Source organism: Hypanus sabinus, chromosome 5 (genome assembly GCF_030144855.1).
Source record: "Hypanus sabinus isolate sHypSab1 chromosome 5, sHypSab1.hap1, whole genome shotgun sequence".
In the NCBI taxonomy this organism is placed as follows: domain Eukaryota; kingdom Metazoa; phylum Chordata; class Chondrichthyes; order Myliobatiformes; family Dasyatidae; genus Hypanus; species Hypanus sabinus.
The window spans coordinates 45,373,279-45,394,319 of NC_082710.1; the positions used below are offsets into that span (position 1 = coordinate 45,373,279).

The window sequence follows — 21,041 nt, forward strand, 5'->3', positions numbered from 1 at the left end:
TGTACTCCCCATTACCATTTCCACATTTTCAAGGAAACTCTCCAGTACAAATGGGGGATCAGATTGGTTTGAGTCATCAGTGAGAAGTTAGTCATTCAGCTGACTGCTAAGTCAGCTAAAATATGGTTGGCACAGTGGACTGTCTTAGAATAAATGATTCAGGTGAACTTCCTGACGGCATGGCATCATTTAGGTAAAGGTCTCGTTTCAGTGATCCTGTACCCAACCCAGACATTCTCTCTTCTTCCCTCACAATGAACAGGAAGCATAAACCACCAGGCTCAAGGACAGCTACTATCCCACTATAACACCATTGGATAGTTCCCTAATACAACAAGATAGATCTACCTCGTTATGATCTTGCACCATGTTGTCTACCTGCAATGCACTTTCTCTGTAGCTGTTAAAACTTATTTTCTGCATTCTTTTATTGTTTTCCCTTGTAGGAGCCTCAATGAACCATTGTAAAGAAATTATCTGTATGTGTGGTATGCCAAACAATGTTTTCCACTATATTATGGTACATGTGACAATAATAAACCAATTCCACCAGTCACATGCAATCCGGTCCTTTTGGAATGCAAAGTGCCTGTGGTTACTTAAAGATTCGAGGTTAGGAGTTTAAGACTAGAGAGCACATGGGTGCTGATGTTCACTTCCTGAATCATCAGAAAACCCGTAATCTGGGAAAATCCACATGTTCATGCTGCCCACTGCTCTTCACTCAAATTAAAGATAGATCTCCCTTTCATCACCTCAAACACACAGTATTTATTATGTCTGAAGCACATGATTGAATGTTATTGCTAAATCATTCTAAATATTCTATTATATACATGTCAATTATGGAATCCATATCCAGTCACTTTCAACAATCTGATGTATGATACAAACATTGATATTAGAATTAACCTCATTACTTTAATTAGTGAATTTTAATTGAGAAATCCTCAAGTTACAGTCAAAAAATAACTCTGCAATTTGGAAATGGCTTTGCTTTATTCAAGCCGAAATGAAGCTGTTCACTAAATGCAGATTTTTTAAAACTTAAAACTGCTCAGAGCAAAAACAACTTTAACTGTTCCTCGATTTAGTACAGAGTACAAGGTATGCAGTTACACTCAAGTGCTGGAAATTGGTTGTAATCTATTTCATGTCACAAAACTACAACCCATGAAAAATATGCCATTAAGGGACATAGGCTCATCTTGTACTGAGCTTCAGTGCAAGGTTCACTAGTCTGAATGCACTACTAACACCTACCACATCCTTCAATAGCAGCTCATTCATTTTCCATTGATCAATTTAAACCACTACAATTTTCAACCACGTTGGAAGGAAGAGGAGTAAAAGAATAAGAGATCATTTGATCACAGTATTTTAACAGTTCTGGGGGCAGTGTGAAATGAGAGGAATAATCCTATACATTTTGTGTCAGAACTTGTTGGGAGATTTTCTGCCACAGTCCAACAAAATGACAATATAGTTTTTTTTGGAGTGGTATTAGAAAATATTCACAGGCAAGCACTTAAAATATCCCAAAATTATCCATGGCCATGTGATATCTAACATTCTTGAAATGCTTACAGACTCAGAGCTTTCCTAAATTTATTGCAAAAACATTTTGGAACAGGAGTAATTTTGGGAGAAAACTTAAGCAACATAACAAATAATTTAATTCTTTACAGCAAGCTACAGGAAGGCCACATTTCAAATTGGGTTAACATAACTTCTCATGTCTAGATGGCTGGTTTCTGTCATGGAGTCAGTACAGTAGTTCCATTGTTTCATTGAGCCAGCTGTAAGATTGGGGTTTGATTCCTGCCATTGTTTGTGAGGAGTTTGTATGTTTGCCCCGTGACCACGTGGGTTTTCTCCAGGTACTTTGGCTTTCTTCCATATTCCAAAGACGTATGGTTAGGGTTGGTAAGTTGTGGACGTACTACGTTGGCACCAGAAGCGTCACAACACTTGCAGACTGGTAAGCACAATTCTTGCTGATTTGATGCAAATTAGGCACATCGCATGTCCATATTTCATGTATATACATTTGACAAATAAAGCTAATTGTTATCATTAATATCTGTAAATCCAAAAATAATTGAGCATCATGGACAAAAGTCAAATTTTGTATTAAAAGTAGCATCCCACAGGATTAAGGGAGAGGATCTTTAACTTTGTGACTCAAAACCATGAGTGCTGTCAGGGAAATTTTAGACATTATATCTCTGAAGGGCACAGTCATCTATATAAATCTGGGAGCCCCAAAGCTGTCTTTCCCAATGAAACTTTATTTATTGCATATGAAGGTAAAAAGGTAAATTTATCTTTATACAGGACTGATAGGAGGAAACACTCAGAATGTACTCATTATACAATTTCATGCACTTGCATTTCCTCCAAAAATATGCAAAGGTGACAGCACTGCCAAGGGATAGGAAATATTGCCAACATTTTTGATTACAGTTGTCCAAAGCATTGCATGCTTAGGAAAACTCCTAAGTTTCTGGGAATTGTTCCTTCAATTTAAAATCATAAATTTGTTCAGATGTAATGAAAGTAACGCTCAATTCCAATGCTCATCCTTGCCTTTAAAATGAATTCAAAGCCTCGAAGACAACAATCATGATCAATGTTAAAAAAAAACCATTATTTTAAAATAAGTTCTATATCATATTCAATGCCAGTAAAGACCACACTGGAATATTTGTAATGTTTATTACAGAGTTTCAAACAATAAAACTCATTTTATGCAGTTATTTACTAACATAGCTAGCAAATATTTGTTCAAACTAATATTAAATTAGACAGATATGATTATTTTCATTCTCAGCTAAGTCTTAGAGCTTTAGTTCAGAAATTTCCAGACAACTGCACACACCTTGGCTCTACTTTACCATCTGGTTTGGAAGTTTTCAACAGACTATTATAACATGTCCATTTTCCTGCATTGGTAATTACTTTTTAACTGAGATTCCTTAAGCGATTATTCCACCAACCAAAACAGCAATTTCATTTTAAAACATCAAATTCATACTGAGTAATGCCAATTTCATACAGTTCATGTCCGGTATTTGTAATATACTAATAAATAACAATAAACTTATTAGCCATTTTGATACATTGGTCAGGTCAAAATGGACTAGGCTCCCCTTTCCAAAATGAAGTCAGTCTGGAAAGGTTGGCCAACTGACCTCCAGTGCACCACAAACGTGCAGTGGCAATTAGCCACACAGTATCGGTACAACAATGACCAAAGAAAGAAAACCTAAATCTTCAAGAAAGAAACTGCTAACCTGATCCACTAAACTTTGTAATTAAATTACACAAACATTATTTAGAACACTTTATGCTGAATTACCTGCTCAAGATGGCACAGACTGGAGAAAGAATTCAGCAATCTGGCTTTACGCCTTCAGTTTTTGGAGGACGAACAAGGAACACAGGAAATAAGGCAATTAGAAAAATCTCTGCTGACCATCTGGTCAATTCCTAAATTGTTTAACAACTCAATTCCTCATTTGTTAAACAATCAATTTTCCCCAAAAATATCCACCACCCTGTTGTAACATAATTAAATTATAAATATTCCCTACTTCTTCTCCCAATTTCAGTGGCATTTCTAAACTTTATAGTCTTCTGGAACTAGTAGATTTTAAATTACTCCTCCTCCCATGGCTCTCCTTAAATGTGCTTGTACTATATGACAACCAAAAGTGCGCACACACTTATAGGGAATTATTATTACCCTCAAGACCTGTGCTCCACGGCTCTACCTATTCATATTTCCTTTCTGTTATTGCACACAGGTAACAGTCGAGAAACTTCAGATTCCTCTCCCAGTTCGTGCTCCAGTGACTAAAGCCGTACAGTTCATATTTCAAAGTTCATTCCTATATCAATTACCATCTGCTCAACTGGCCTCTTTACCTAGATAGTTAAGTTTGATTTACTCATTATTTGTCAGAAAGTGGAATAATATACAAAACTCCCATCACAGAATTAACAGTTCTGAAACAGATTAATGCAGTCTGAATTCTTAAAAACGGTTTACAGAGGGAGAAATGGTTGAGGTTTTAGTAACATTTGGAAGAAGAGTTCTATGAAGTCTGGAAATCTCATTACTTAAATTGGTATAAACTAAAACATCAAAGGCCAGGTTGCTCCAAAGCACCACAAAGTGTCAGGAGCAAAATCAACAGCTTTCAAAGCAATGTGCTGAAGAATGGATCAGTTTGAATGAATCTGTATCCAGGACTCTGAAGTCTCTGTAATAACATAGTGGCAAAAAAAAACAGGAACCCCTCCCTTAACTGTCTCATTCTCAGACCCGTTTCCAGGATAAATAACCCAGCATGACATAACAGGCAAAGCAGCAGCGGGTGCTGCACCTGATGTTCATTACACAAGCTTGCTGATTCGCTGTTATACCCCAAAACAACCTCACTCGAAAAGGCCTTGCATTATCAACTGTGCACCTGGACTTTACTGAGCTGGCTCCATTTCAGTGATGCACTGTGAAGACCATGCTGACCCTGAAGTATAGGAGGTAGTTTAATTTCTCTTGTAACAATCCGAAAGGAGCACGCAATGGGGTAATCAGTGTTAAACACCAAAATCAGCTGAGACAAAATGGATGATTCCTTACAGGATTCCACGAGTGATGCAACGTGGGCCAGAAATGCTCATTATTCTCTTGGTGGTGTCCATTTCAACTGAGTCGCTCTGTGATCTAATTTCTGGGCCCCCGTTTTTTTATATGATGAAGGTTTGTATCACTATCACAGCACACATCATAATTGGTTTTTAAACTGCAGCCAGCAGTGCCCAGACTGTGATAATATCTCATTACACAAAAATAATCATTACGGCAAAGCTGAAACTGGTCTTGCTGCATGCAAGAATGAGCTGTTTCATTTGCTAAGGAACAGTGAAGAAATTGAACATCCAGCGAGCACCCTACTTTCCACCTTATAGGAGACGGAGGGTTACTGAAGCCACAGCAGATGGACATTAGCCTGACTACAGCTTTGTGATGCGCTGATACTGAAACTTTCTCCCACTCCCATGTTGGCCTGCGTGTGCATTTCTTCAAAATGCCCAGCCTACATGGGTTTCAGGAAAAAGCTGCCACACTGTATCTAAATACTACAGTATCAGATTTGCATCCCAAAATACCTTAGGGAAAGAATAGTCATTAGCAGACGAACTACATCTGAAGGAACCTGGAAAAGAATAGCACATTACTAAAGGGAATAGGTGACATTTCACACCAGAGAACCTGGTGGATTTCTAGAATCCACAGAGAACAGATCACTTCAGATATATTTAGGGGAAGGTGGGTATAGATGGCTCCAAGCAATCAAAGGTAGGAGTCAAATCTCAAAGATCTGGATAAAGTGCAACAAGAACCATTAGGTTTGCCAGAAAGTGGAAGTACAAGGGGCTCAACAGAGGTCTTTGCACAAACCTCAGAATCCAGCCATACCAATATGGAATTGGTAACTAACATAACTCAAAAGGCCCATAAAGAAGCAATATCCAGTGACTAATACCCCAACTTCATTTGAGCCTAAGCAAAACCCATACCATATCTCAGTCGAGTAGAAGCTCACAGTGCTGCCATGCCTATCGTACCTGTTCAGCTAACCTGATACTGGTGACAACCATATGTACTTTAGCTTTTTGAGATCAACAGCTTAGAATGGAAACAAAATGTCAGAATGATGAAAAGAATTTTCAGGAATCTCAAATGGTCACTGTGAAATGGAAAGTAAAGTTAAAACCTTTATTTACCTCTATAAAGGCTACATTTTATTTATTTATTGAGATATAGCATGGAATAGGCCCTTCCAGTCCTTTGAGCCATGCCACCCAGCAATTCCCAGATTTAATCCTAGCCTAATGATGGGACAACTTATAATGACCAACTAACCTAAAAACTGGCAAGTCTTTGGACCGTGGGAGGAAACTGGAGCACCTGGAGGAAACCAACACAGTCACAAAGAGAATGTACAAACTCATTACAGGCAGTGATGGGAATTGAACCCGGGTCGCCTGTACTGTAAAGCATTGTGCCAACCACGCTACTGTGTCTCCCTAAATCTATAATACTGTTATGAATGTACCACAGCTCTGAGGGGCCGAAGGCTGCGAGGTAGCCCCCTCCTTTGTGAGAATCGCAAGATCACTATTGAGTCTGTTCAGCAGACCCAGGAAATGAGAGAAAGACATGCAGAATTCACAAAGATTGGAATGTGACCTGGCCTCCGAGAAGGCGGACCCATTGATACCGGCTATTGCCTCTTGGAGACGGACTTGTGTATTGCATCCTGTACGATGCATCGAAGCCCCAGGCAATGAACCGAGGGGAAGGTTGGTGGAGAGGTTGCATCATCTCAACCTGATTAACATCTGAGACCCTGTGAGTCAGGATAAAAGAGGGTCTGTGGGAACAGCCCCTCAGACTCACCAGAAGAAACGCTAGCGATCCCATAATAGCAAAAGCCGGTGGGAAGGCCACGTGCGTTCGTTTCCATTTGCCCCAGAATCGGTGTGCCTTGACCACGGAAGAATGGTTTTTAACTAACAACGGGGAAATCAACTCCCAACGACTCTCGAAGGATTGTCATCATAAAAGGACTGGGCAAGTTTTAACCTGTCCTGCTCTCAAACCAAAACGCTGCAGCTTGAACTAACTAACAGTGACTTTTATATTTCCATCGGACAATACGTTATCCCCTAGACAACGATAGAGCTATTTCTTATTGATTATTATTATATCCACGTGTTTAGATTTAGTATCGACGACATATATTATCTGTATGTTTGCATTGATATTATTTTGTGTATTTTTATCAATAAATACTGTTAAAAATAGTACCATCAGACTTCAACGGACCTCTCTATCTTTGCTGGTAAGTGACCCAGTAACAGGGTACGTAACAATACTAACTTCTAAAATGGTTCCGGAGAACAGGAAAATTGCAAATGTCACCCCACTATTTAAGGAGGAAGGAAGGCTAAAGACAAAATTATAGGCCAGTTGCCCTGACTTCAGTGGTTGGTAAAATGATATAGTCCATTATTAAGGATGAGGTTTTGGGGTTTTGAAGTGTAGGCCAAAGTCAGGATGGTTTCCTTAAGGGGAACTCTTACCTGACAAATCTGATGACATTCTTTGAGGAAATAGTAGGCAGGATAGACAAAGGAGAGTCAATTTACTTGGATTTTCAGTAGGCCTGACAAGGTGCCATACATGAGATGCAAGGCTACTTAAGACATGAATCCATGGTGTTACAAGAAAGATAATAGCATGAATGGAAGATTGGCTGACTGACAGAACGAAAATAAAGGAGGCCTTTTCTGATTGGCTGTTGTTAACCAGTGGTGTTTTGCAAGGTCATGTTGAGACCACTTCTTCTCATGTCATAAGTTTCATTTGGACAACAGGATTGATAGTTTTGTGGCTAGGTTCATAGATGATACAAAGATAGAGGGGCTGGCAGTGTGAGGAAACAGGAAGTCAAGGAGACAGACATAATGGGAATGGGCAGAGCAGTGATAGATGGAATATAGTTAGTGTTAGAAGCATATGGTCTTATACTTTGGTTGGAAGAATGAAGGCATGGACTAAATTTTTTTTAAATGGGGAGCAAATTCAGTTATCAGAGGTGCAAAGGGACTTGGGAGTCCTTGTGCAGGATTCCCTTAAGGTTAACTTGCAGGTTGAGTTGGTGGAAAAGAAGGCAAATGCAATGTTAGCATTCATTTCAAGAGGACTAGAATATAAAAGCAAGGATGTAATGCTGAGGCTGTAGAAGGCACTGGCCAGACCACACTTGGAGCATTTTGAGCAGTTTTGGGCTCCTTATCTAAAAGAAGAGGTGCTGGCATTGGAGAGGGTCCAGAGCAGGTTCACGAGAATGATTTCAGGAATGAGAGTTAATGCATGAGGAAAGATGATGGCTCTGGGCCTGTACATGCTGGAGTTTTGAATAAAGGTGGGGGGGAGGGGGAAGCTCTTTAAAACCCATCAAATATTGAAAGGCTGAAATAGAGTGGATGTGGAGAGGATGTTTCCTATTGTGTGGGAGTGTAGGACCAGAGGGCACAGCCTCAGAATAGAGGGGCATCCATTTGGAACAGAGATGAGCAGGAATTTCTTTAGCCAGTGGAAGGAATTCATTGCCACAAACAACCATGGAAACCAAGTCATTGGGTATGCTTAAAGCGGAGTAAAGGTTGTGGGGAGAAGGCAAAATGGAGTTGAGAGGAATTAATCAAGCCACAGCAGACTCAATGGGCCGATAGCCTAATTCCACTATGTCTTATGGTCTTTTAGCATTAAAATTGGGACTGAGAACCCAGGGCCCATGCATGAGGGGCACACAAAAGCCCATTGTTAACGGTGGGAGTACGTCACATCATCAAACCAATCCGCCCATCATATCATGGTGGTCATCTGTTCTATGGGTCTGAGGCAACTGGTGTGGAAGCAAATTATCCTTAAGTTACAACCCATGTTAATTTCATTGACCCACCTTGGTTCCAAAATCAAAGAATTTATTTGCTTTACCAAAAAAGCCTATTAAATTTTTCTGCCTTAATAATTCCTCTGTATGCTCCTGAAAATCATGTTCTATGTCATTCAAGGGTATTTCTATTGAGCAGGTTCCTTTTCCAAAAACTCACTTCTGGAAAACATTACAGGGCTATTAAAACAAAAAAATATGCACCATCTTAAAAGTTGATCAATTAATCTGAACAACTATTCTAAGAGTTAGCGCGTCACTGCACTGTAGACACCTTAAACCACTTTTTAATACTGTTTACATTTTAAGCATGTGCAGGTACTTATTTATGTACATTTTGTTCCATATCCATCCTTTAACCTCTAACTTAATTTGTTACATACCTCTTCCTAATTGCTGAAAGTTGTTCTTTGTTGAATGTCATGCCCTGAACAACACACTACAGCAAATTCCTAATATGTAAATTGCAGATCTTTTCATCGTCATAAGCATTTTAAAAATTAAACCACACCTTAAATTTTATAAACTCTGAGAATCCTAGTCTAGTCTGCACAACTTCTTTTTAAATTTACTCACAACATCACTCTAATAAATCTGCGCTGCACTCAATCTAATTTCAATTTATCCTTCAGTTCACTTGAAATTAAGTGCAGTACTAGACATCAATTCAAATTTAGCCTTAATTATAGCCTACACGTAACATTTTAGAAAATTGAAAATTGAAAAATATTCCCGGCCATTTTTCACAAGCTATTTTTCTCCCAAAATTCAAAGTTTGTTCTAAGTTTTCAAGCATGCAACAGGTCACATCACACGTAACAAACTGCTTGAATTAAAGTTGTAGCCATTATTAGAGACATGGCTGCCACCATGGCAGATATGGCTGCTGCATGTTCCAAGGTTTAGATCAGGGGTCGGCAACCCGCGGCTCTTTCATCTCTGCGCTGCGGATCCCTGTGGCTTTGGAAAATAAATGATGAGTATTTAATTAAAATGTATTTTATGTTAGTTTGTTAGTTTTTGAAATGTAGTTCTAAATTTAAAGATTATGGTGATCTTGTACAATCTAAATAAAACGTTGTGGCAACCCATTTCCTGGCACATCCGAACCGGCTCACAATTAGCTAGCGTTCCGGCTAAGGGAGATAACCTACGGGGGTTTGTGAGTACGTGTCTTTTGGAGCATCCGCGCCCACGGGGAGGCGGGTTGAGGGAGGCTTAAAAGCAAGGCTGTTTAGTTCGAATAAAGTTCTCTGACTGCAGTTTACCGACTCCGTGTCGTTATTTTAGCGCTGCGTGTAGCACACCGCTACGTGTTTTTTATCGCTATTAATATACGTCACCACTGCCGATGCCTGACACCCGCCAGTGCGTGATTTCTTTTAATTTTTCGATCCAAGGTAGGCTAACTATGGAGTAACCTTCAACCCAACGTCTTTTTTTCGGAGTTCAAAATGTTTTTGTTGCATGCAGAAATGTAATTTTGTTTTCTCTGCAGGAGTTCATCGATTTCATAAATGCAACACATTATAGTTTGTTTATGCATAGCATAAAGGCAAAAAAAAACGTTATTTCATTTTAAATGTCAAACGGGTTTTGTGGCTCCCAGTGTTTTCTTTTCTGTGGGAAACAGGTCCATATGGCTTTTTCAGTGGTAAAGGTTGCCGACCCCTGGTTTAGATGTTTCAAAAGGGACGGGAGAGAGGTAAAAGAGATGGGGGAGTGGAATTGCTAATCAGGGAGAGTATTACAGCTCCTGAAAGGGGGCTGGGCATTGTAGAAAGACTGTCTACTGAGTTTGGTGTGTATGGAACTCACAGGAAGGGAGTGATCATTCTATTGGGAGTATTCTATAGACCACCCCCCACCAATAGCAACAGGAACAAGAAGAAACAGATTGGAAGGCAGAGTTTGGAAAGATGCAAAGATAACAAGGTCATAGTCATAACAAGGGTGATTTCAACTTCCCCAATATTGATTGGCAGTTTCTAAGTGCAAATGGTTTAGATGGGGTGGAATGTGTTATGTCTGTCCAGGAAGGATTCCTGACACAATATGTAACAAGGTCAATTAGAGGGGAGGCCATTCTGGATCTGGTACTAGACTATGAACCTGGTCAGGTGTCAGATCTCTCAGTGAGTGAGCATTTTGGAGACAGTGACCACAAATCTCTGACCTCTACCATAGCCTTACAGAGGGATAGGAGCAGACAGTATGAGAAAGTAATTAATTGGGGGAGGGGGAATATGATGCTATTAGGCAGCAACGGGAGCATAAAGGTTCAAGATTCTAGTTCATTTGTCATGTGTACATCAAAACATACTGTGAAATGTGTCATTTGCATTAACAACCAACACACCTGAGGGCATTGGGAACTGATACACTCAGGGAAATGCACAATGGAAATTAGCAGGGTTTTTTTTAGGGAGTACTTGCATGGGTTCTGGTTAGATTTGTTCCATTAAGACAGGGAAAGAATGGTAGGCTGAAGGAACCATGGTTGACAAAGAATGTGGAATATCTTGTCAAAAGGAAGAAATAAGCTTACTTAAGGTTTAGGATGAAAGGATCAGACAGTGCTCCAGAGAGTTACAAAGAAGGCCATGAAGGAGCTCAAGAATAGATTTAGGAGAGCTAGAAGAGACATGAGAAGGCCTTGGCAAGTAAGATTAAGGAAAACCCCAACACGTTCTACACATATGTGAAGAACGGGATGATGACTAGAGTAAAGTTTGGACTGACTGGGAACAGAAGAGGAAATGTGCTTGGAGTTGGAGGAGGTAAGGGAGGTCTATAATGACCTCAGTGAGAGAAACCATAACATTTGTGAGGATGGTGTAGAACAGGTTGACGTGTTAGAACATGGCAATGTTAAGAAGGAGCATGTACTGGAACTTACGAAAAACATTGGGATATATCCCAGGTTACTACGGGAAACCAGGGAAGAGATTACTGCACCTTTGGTGATGATTTATGCATCCTTATTAGCCACAGGAGCAGTACCAGATGATTGCTTAAGAAAGTGAGTAGAGATAACCCTGGGGATTATAGAACAGTGTCTTACTTCTATTGTGGACAAATTGTTGCAGATTATTAAAGATGGGATTTACCAGCATTTTGAGAAGCATAATTTGATTAGTAATAGTTAGCTTAGTTTTGTGAAGGGCAGGGCACAAGCCTGACTGAATTCTTTGAGGCTGTGGCAAAGCACATGTATAAAGGTAGAGCAGTGGGTGTGGTGTAAATGGATTTTAGTAAGGCCTTTGATAAGGATTCCTGTAGAAGACTCATTCAGAAAGTCAAGAGGCACAGGACCTAGGGAAACCTGGCTGTAGATTGGCTTGCCCACAGAAGACAGAGGGTGGTTGTAGACGGTGTTCTGCAGGGATCTGTTCTGGGATCCCTGCACTTTGTGATTTTTAGAAATGACTTGGATAAGGAAGTGGAAGGATGGGATAGTAAGTGTGCAGATAACATGAAGGTTGGTGGTGTGTGCAGCACAGAAGGTTGTCAAGGGTTACAGAACACCGATAGGATACAAAGCTGGACTGAGAAGTGACAATCCAGAAAAGTGTGAAGGGCAGAAATGGCAAATAACTGGGCATGCTGCCAGGGATTGTGGTAGAAGCAGATATATTAGGGACATTTAAGAGGCTTTCAGGCAAATAGATAATAGAAAAATGAAGGGCTATGTGGGAGGGTAGGCACAGCATGATCTTAGGGTAGATCATATAATTGATAACCAACACAGGCACATCTAAAGGATGTGAGCTTAGCCTGCTGCCGTACTTGCTTTACACCCATGACTGTGTGGCTAGGCACAGCTCAAATGCCATCTAGAAATTTGCTGATGACAACTATTGTTGGCAGAATTTCACATGGTGACAAGACGACATGCAGGAGAGAGATAGATCAGCTAGTTCAATGGTGTGGCCGCATCAACCTTGCACTCATCGTTAAGTCCAAAGAACCGATTGTGGACTTCAGAAAGGGTAACACAAGGGAACACTCACCAGTCCTCATAGAGGGATCAGAAGTGGAAAGAGTGAATAATTTCAGTTCCTGGGTGTCAACATCTTTGAGGATCTATTGTGGGCCCAACATATAGATGCAGTTTCAAAGAAGGCACAACAGCAGCTATATTTCATTAGGAGTTTCAGGAGACTTGGTATGTCATCAAAGACTTGCAAATTTCCTCAGATGGAGAGCATTCTAACGGGCTGCATCACCATCTGGTATGGGGGAGGGCATTGCACAGGATCAAAATCAGAAAGCAGCAGAAAGTTGTAAACTCAGTCAGCTCCATCATAGGCACAAGCCTCCCCAGCATCCAGCATACCTTCAAGGAGTGATGCCTTAAAAAGGTGGACCACAATCACGAAGGACCTGCCTTCTTCTCTTTCCTACCATCAGGGGGGAGGTACAGGAGCCTGAAGGCACACATTCAACAATTCAAGAACAGCTTCTTCCCTTCTGCCATCAGGGTTCTGAATGGACATTGAACCTCACTACTTTTTTTTCCCCCTTTTGCACTACTTATTTAACTTTAATATATATAACACCCTACCTACTGTAATTCACAGTTCTTTTATGAAGTATTACAGTGTACTGCTGCTGCATAACAACAAGGTTCACAGCACTTGCTGGTAATATTAAACCTGATTCTGATAAGGTCAGGACAACATGGACTTAACGGCCTGTATTGTACTGTGCTGGGATGAAATGTTCCATCGGGAATTTCCAGCACCTGCAATAATATTGATTCACATTAAATTAGCTACTGTTTAAGATCATTTTAAAAACAGCCTCTTATTGCAAGTGGACGGGGGTTTATAGTTATGCAGGAGAGAACAAAAAAGATGGGAATTGGGCTGATGGGATTAAAACTATAGGTTATCGCATTAAATAATCTATTTCACACATGAAACTATAGGCAAAGATACTAAGTGGGAAAGTGGATCTGTTGCTCTTGTTACAGTTATACCAAATTTAAAAACGTAACATTGGAAATCATAAAGTTAACTCTGAGCCTAAGATTTACTAAATTCAGACAACAGACGCCAAAGCTTGTGCAATCACTCGACCCCAGGTGTCCAATGATGCAATGTTTTGATAATGTATATTCTACCGCCTATTTCTACCATAGAGTATATTACAAAATAATTAGTTTTGTAAAGATACCACTCCATCCAATTCTAATTTATCAACCTCTATACATAACTACTATACTACAATTTATTGAATTAACCACTTCCTGATTCTGGGGTTGATTATTTTAACTCAATCTCAAAAGGGGCATGTAAGATTTATTTAAAACAGTCCAATGTTACAGCTGCATATTAATAAGATATTCTTTTATTAAATAATAAGTCTCAGTCTACTTATTCACAAAGGCACCTTCAAATTATGCTTCTGGTCTACTTTTAAATTGTTGTTCCAGTTTCGTATGCCGCACCCTAACTCCAAATGCTCATTTGTGACATCAGCAAGTGAAGTGAAACCGTATAGCATTCAAATTTCTTATGTTACTCAAGGACAGAAAACCTCTTTTCCACATTCAGCTGCTGAGAAACCAAGAACACAGACCATGGAAACTTAGATGAGATGACTGTTATAGGGCTACAAGAAATCCAAAGAGACCTGAGCATCCATAGAAGGAAATTGGGATAAGGATCCTAAAATCGTATCGCTTGTGTTCAGCTACTATTAATATGCAAGTAACAACAGAAAAGTGTGGCTGAGATTTAAAATACTTTAATATTTTGACTTCAGCCGGCAACGAATGTTGATGTGATTTAATCAGCAATGTTTACTTGCCTTGTACCATTATCTAATAAGAATCTACTTGCATTTATCCCAGAATTTTCACAACGCAACTGACCATTTAGTGTGCAGTCGCCATACTAAGAAATAAAATGGGACAAAAGAGGAAATTGAATCACTATAATAGGACACGCGACGATTCTCTAACGGAAGAGTATGAAATTCTCCAAGTTCTTTGTTGCTCTTTTAATCCTATTGCAGTAAAAAGGCTACAAGGCCTTTGGGATGTCGGAGCAACCAGGAGACACTCAGAAAATATCACAATATATTTTCCTAACAATAGCCGATTATATATGTCTTCTTTAAAGAAAACAGATCAAGTGGTTAAAACTTGATTTCGTTTCGATGTTATTTCCGGGAATAGTGAAGTTCGAAGCCAATTGTGAAGGCGAGAATTTTGCGACCCATCAGCCATTTGATAAGTCTTAACGATGATAAAAGCCATGAGTCAATGAGACAAGTTTTTTTTTTACAAAAATGCGACTAGGTTTTTGGCCGTTATTTGAATGAGCAAAGCGTAATTCTGACAGAATTCCCCAACACCAAACAGGCGCTGAGGTAGTGAATACTCACTGCAGATGGATCTCTCATGATAATCTTTTTAGCCAGCGTGACGGTGCGGCTGGTTCGCTTTTTCTCCTGTGTCATCCTGTCACATTTTACCAGGGCTGCGAGGCACTCGCCGCCCTCGGCTCGCTGCTCTCCCGGCGGGGGGACGGCACGGCCCGCTGAGCTCCGCGGCGGCTCGGCGCTGTCACTCATCGAACTGCCGAACCCCGGCCGCTACATCGCCGCCGCCGTCGCCTCCCCCCGGGCCTGCGCCGCCCTCACGTGACGGCGGCCGGAACCGCGCGAGAGCCGCCCGGACACTGGCGCCAAATCCGGAGCTGGCTGAACGGCGTCGTTATTTCACAGCGAACAGAAATTGCACTGCGTGCCGTCCGTACCGATAATTTCTCTTTCAATATTCCTGTTAGTTTCTGCATAGAGGGATACAGAGTACAAGATACAAGTCAAAAGAAAAAAAAATAAAATAGTACCAAATACATTGTATCAAAAATAGTTAGAATCAGAAAACCCTGTATTCATAAAAATTGAATGATAATAATTTTGTTATACAAGTCCAAACCCACTACCAAAGTCAGAGCTGTTAGGAAAAGCAAGAAAAAAGAGAAAATACCCTTATATAAAATATATTATTAGCCACCATCTGTACTTTTACAGGTTTTGAAAATAACTCAGAAATTGTCCCCACAATGTAAAAAAGTTTTGGCTAGATTCAAAAACTGAACATCGGATCTTCTCTAAATTTAAGCATAACAACATTCCGTAACTATTGAGCAGATCATTTAATTACAACCTTTCATTGAGGTGGAACAAGGTTAAACTATAACAGTGCTGAATAAAGCATTATAGAGAAAGTGAAATGCCGCTAAACCATAAAGTGCAAGGCCATTAAACAAGTAGAGTTCATTGAACAGAGGGACCGAAGCTATCCTTGAGCCTGCTGATTAATGCCTTCAGACTTTTTTTAGTATTTTTTGCCAGATGGGGTATGGGAGAAGAGAGAAGGTCCGGGGTGGGTGGGATCTTTGTTTCTGCTCCACGGAGGCAACAAATGTAGAAAGAGTCCCATCGAGGGGGATGCTAGTTGCCTTTTATTATTGCCGTGATGTGCTGAGCTGTGTAGTTTCCTGTAGCTATACCAAGCCGCGATACAGGGCAGGCTATGAAGAGATTGTAATGGAATTATAGTATTGAATGCAGAGCTGTAGCCAATAAACACTAGTCTTACATAAGTATCTTTACTGTCCTGATGCTCCAGGGATGAGTGTGGGGCCGGGGAAATGGTCGTATAGACCTGTTTTGGCAGTAGGTGAACTGCCATCAAGTCATTCATTGGGCAATTATGATTGAGATCTGTTTTTTCTTAGGTATCAGGTTGGTAGTGATATTAAGCAGGTAGGAACCTCAGATCCGTGCATACTGCATTGAGATACATAATATAATTATGCTGCTAAAACTATAGAGAGGATTGTACCTGCAACCACACAAAAATTATTCACAATCAAATTGAATTTATCCCTAAATGTCAAATACCATAAATGTCATGTACAGTGTATTTGGACATAGTGACTGCTTTATTACACATACCTGCATGTTAATGCAAGTATCTAATCAGCCAATCATGTGGCAGCAATTCAATGCATAAAAGCATGTAGACAGGGCCAAGAGGTTCAATTGTTGTTCACACCAAACATCAGAATGGGAAAGAAATGTGATCTAAGTGATGTTGACTGTGGAATGATTGTTGGTGCCAGACAGGGTGGTTTGAGTATCTCAGAAACTGCTGACCTGGGATTTTTATGCACAACGGTCTCTGGAGTTTACAGAGAATGGTGTGAGAACCAAAAAAATCAAGTGAGTGGTAGTTCTGTGGGTGAAAATGCCTTGTAAATGAGAGAGGTCAGGGGATAATAGCTAGACTGGTTCAAGCTGACAGTAACACAAATAACCATGTTACAACAGAGGTTCATAAAAGAGCATCTTTGAACAAACAACACATCAAACCTTGAAGCAGCAGAAGGCAACACCAGGTTCCACTCATGTACCTAATAAAGGGGCCGCTGAGTGGATATCCAGACATATAGTGCAGCTTTGTGCGAGGAACAATCAGACAGACTCAAACTACAAGAATATGATAGTTCTATACATGTTCCAATGATCAGTCACCAATTGTACATACTGACCTAGAAATGTCTTGACCATTTCCTGCATTTGTCAACTGATATGAAAAACGTTAGCAGCATAGTACTTGATCAGTATGAAGAATTATGCACACATCTAAATTTTAACAGAAACTTTTCAATCACTAGGTTTTTGAGAAATAAATTAAAGTACGTTGGATGCTAGAGGAATGCAAACCATTTCTATTATTGGTGAAGCATACAAGGTATTACATAGATCAAAATAATCTCATTAGGAATTTGTACGTAATTGTGGGTGAAATAGTTTTTGGAGCTATTTTCATGTACCACATCCGGAGATAAAATGTGAAACTAAGAGGAAAGTATTGGCTAGAGTAAGTTTTATAACAAGGCTTTGGATATCTTTCAATGAAATTCCTTGAATATACATAGCCTGGCATTTAACTAAATTAAGGAATTGCCCTTTCAATAATGAAATACCCTTTCAACACTCAAAAATCCATACGCTTATTACATTTTCAAGGTGACTGTTTTTGCTGGGGTTTTGTCTGTGAAAAAATGACAGTCTATTAATTCACATAATGGACGATATTAATCCATCTTTGTGCTATTACTGGAGGGATAAAATTTGGACAAGAAAACTCTTCTCAGACTCATCTGATGGGATCAACTCTACTCGTCCTTTGTTTAACGAGTTTAAGATGTACTTTTGAGCCTGGATCACTGCACTGAAATGTCAACTACCATTCTAACACAGGGATTGAATTTATTGTAGTCTAGTTTAAAGGTGAGAGAACTACAACAGGGATAAAATGACACCGATCCTTTTGTTAAATGATAATGACTCTTGGGTTAATAATACCAAGGCCCTAAAATAGGACTCTATTTGTTCAACTTGCATTTGACATTCAGTTTTATCAGGCAGCATAAAATGGGTCAAAAAACACAAAACACAAGCAGCATATTGGTTCCACAGAAAATTGGAGGATCTCATTTGATGTTAGTACACAATAGTGCAAGTCCAATGCCGGGTTAGTCAATTTGGCCTCAAGATAACCTTTTCCACGTTCACTATTATATAGAGAGCTGCCTTTCTACATGGGATCTGAGACAACAAATAGTATTTTCAAAGTTTAAATTCAGTGAATCTGATGGATGTAGCCATTTCAGTTTGCATCTGGCAAACACAGCTACTGTGACCTGTAAACAAATCTTATGAATAAGTAACGGGCACTCAGTCAGATTCAGTTTTAATCAGACAATATACAGTATATATATTTAACAGCTGCACCTTGGTGTAAGAGCCAAGGGAAAATTACAGAGTTGAGAGTATAAAAATATAAATCAAACTAATTTTAATTCAAAGTTACATATGATGCATAGGTAAAATATGCTAGTGATCTTACTTTAATATCTATCATAAACAAACAGACATTCATTAAGGTGGATCTATTTTTTAAAATGTTACTGAGACTTGTAAGTAGGCTGTAGTTATTAAACAAGGCAAACTAGGTGTAATTACTGATCTGTATTTAGATCCATCAAATGCACAGTAAAGAAACATTTCAATGATATGTTTAGTGGCAAACTTCAGCTCAAGTTATCCCCATACTTCATTAAACTCTTAGGCAGTCTCTTGGGATCAGGGATGATTTGCTTCTGTTTCACTTTGATGGCATAGCTGATGAGCCCAAAGTGAGAGATGTGCAAACTCCACAAGATGTGTAACAATAGATGTTGGATGGAGTGGGTGGGTGGGGTAGCTCGTGATCCCTTTCCATAGTTTATGCTGACTTTGTATATCCTCCAAACAAAGAGGCTCAAAGTCCTCTGTACCATCCCCAGTGACTCACTAGCAATTTAAGCAATTATGGAACAAGGATTCCCATGGACTGGTGGTGATAAGGAGATTTTGAGAATATCCTTCAATTTTTGACCCCTTGGTGCCACAATGGAATTCAAATCAGAGCAGCAATTTCCATCATTAAATTTAGGGTATGTAAATCAGGTTGAGAGAAACTCCCTTCCAAGTTTTCGGGGCAGACAGAAACTAACAGCATTTTCAAAACTGATTTTAAGAAGGAATCTGAAGACAGAAGCAACAGGCAAACTTAGCTCATGTGTCTTGGTGTAAGTAAATCTCATGAATAAGTAATAGTGCTCAATTGGATTGAACCTGTGGTTAGGATACAATATAATCCACCTGTTTAAACTGAATCCTAATTGCGGACTTAAACCAACACGTCAGACCTGCAGTAAATGCAACCTGTCCATTGGAATAAGAACTTCTCAACTGTGCAAGGTGGAAGGGAACAAACTCATCATCGTTTCATTTATTCTTCTGGTGGATTTGGAAGAATTTACAGAGATAACATTAGGGGTATCTCTTTGATGAAGTGCCTGTTGCAGATAGTCCAAATCTCAGAGTGATCTGCAGGGCAGTGATCATTTCTACCCAGGAGGTCGTGAAATTTGCTTTGATATTTTAATCTTCAAGATCTCTTTTCTCCATACTGTCAAAGACTGAGCCAGCAAACATCATTTTGTCATTCACACCTGCTGTCACTGAGTGGTAGCTCCTGAGATACGGGAAGCAGTTTAAGTTTTCCACGACCTTGTCATCTACATTATGGGTGGCTGACATTGCACAGTTGGAGCTGGTTAGAAGTTTTTTTTGTTTTGCAAATAGTCTAGTGTAAGACCCATTTTTCTCATTTGTTTCAGTAAGGTGATGATGACTCAGAGGTCAGGATCCAAAGATACAGAAGTTGATTCCTGAATGCTAAAGTGCAATAACTAAGATTGGAGTGACCTTGATTCTGGAGTGAAGGTTGAACAAATTTCCATTTATCCTGTGGATTGGCAGGGAGAAAGTTTCTTGGAGGTGAAGTTCAGTACTGCAGTGAGAAAAATTGAAAATGGCACTGGGGCACTCTCTTGTATGTAAACTGTCTGCACTGAAATTTGTCTGAGCGGGATAGTTAAAGTTCACAGTGTGCATGACATCAAACACAAGATGGAGTCAAATTTCTGAAGGCCACCAAGTCTTGATTAATGGAGTCAAAGGCTTTTGTGAAATTACTTAAGCTATCCACAATGGTTCACGTTGCTGTGTTACTGGAGTTCTTGTACAGTGAAAATCATGCCTATTGTGTTTCAGTACAAATGGAATCTACATCATAACTCAGGGAACAACTCTTCAGCCAACAGCTGCAGGTGGTTAACTCTGCCCCATGTGTCGTCATTCTTGGAGCAGATGAGTGTGGAGACTGGGGAAACTGCTCTGTAATTACTGCAATCAGATTTGTTTTCTCTTTCATGAAAATGGCCTCAATATCCCTGAGGTCTTCTAGATGGTGCTGCTCTTCCTAGATGTGAGAAATTTGAGTTTAAAGTTCCTCTGTGATGCACTATCAATAACTCTCGGAGACGTGGGTTAAGGTAGGCTTTTATTGGCTGGAAGAAAGCACAAGCAGCAAGTGACCACCACACAACATCCTGGAGACTGAGGGAGGAGCAGTGCTTTCAATCGCCTTTATACCAGGGTCTGTGGGAGGAGCCACAGGAGCAGTCAGCAGGGGGCAGGGGGGGGGGGCGTGTCCAGACAGGTATATGTAGTTCACCACACTCTGCACCAGACTTTACAACTTCATTTGGAATACTATGTACTCACAAGGCCTCTCGTTTCTCATTTGATATATTTCTATTTTGATTTCTTGTGAACCTGGGGTGGGGATGAGGTTGGACTGGGTAGCACGCTTTTGAATGGAATCAAGGACGGGGCCACTGGTAAGGATTTCTTTCAAATACAGCCTGGCTCCTACAATGGAGTTTGGGATGGGGAGTAGTGGGTGAGTAGGTTTTCAGCGACTATTGTGACAACACCGTCTGGATACCAGGATCTCATAGCCAACCAATTGTGCTTTAAATATCAGGCTTTCTGTTGACTTGTAAAGACGTTTCTTCTCACTTTGAC

General features: G+C 39.9%; 1 protein-coding gene across 1 annotated transcript in view; it reads right to left on the bottom strand.

Moving 5' to 3' along the window:
* The window catches only part of LOC132394122 (hippocampus abundant transcript 1 protein-like), a 59,589-nt gene extending 44,393 nt beyond the window's left edge, over nt 1-15,196 (bottom strand). The window contains exon 1 of the mRNA XM_059969885.1: nt 14,931-15,196. Within this exon, the coding sequence (XP_059825868.1) occupies nt 14,931-15,119 (189 nt within the window). The 5' untranslated portion in view covers nt 15,120-15,196. The remainder of the gene's footprint in view (nt 1-14,930) is intronic.
* Between the last annotated feature and the right edge of the window lie 5,845 nt (nt 15,197-21,041).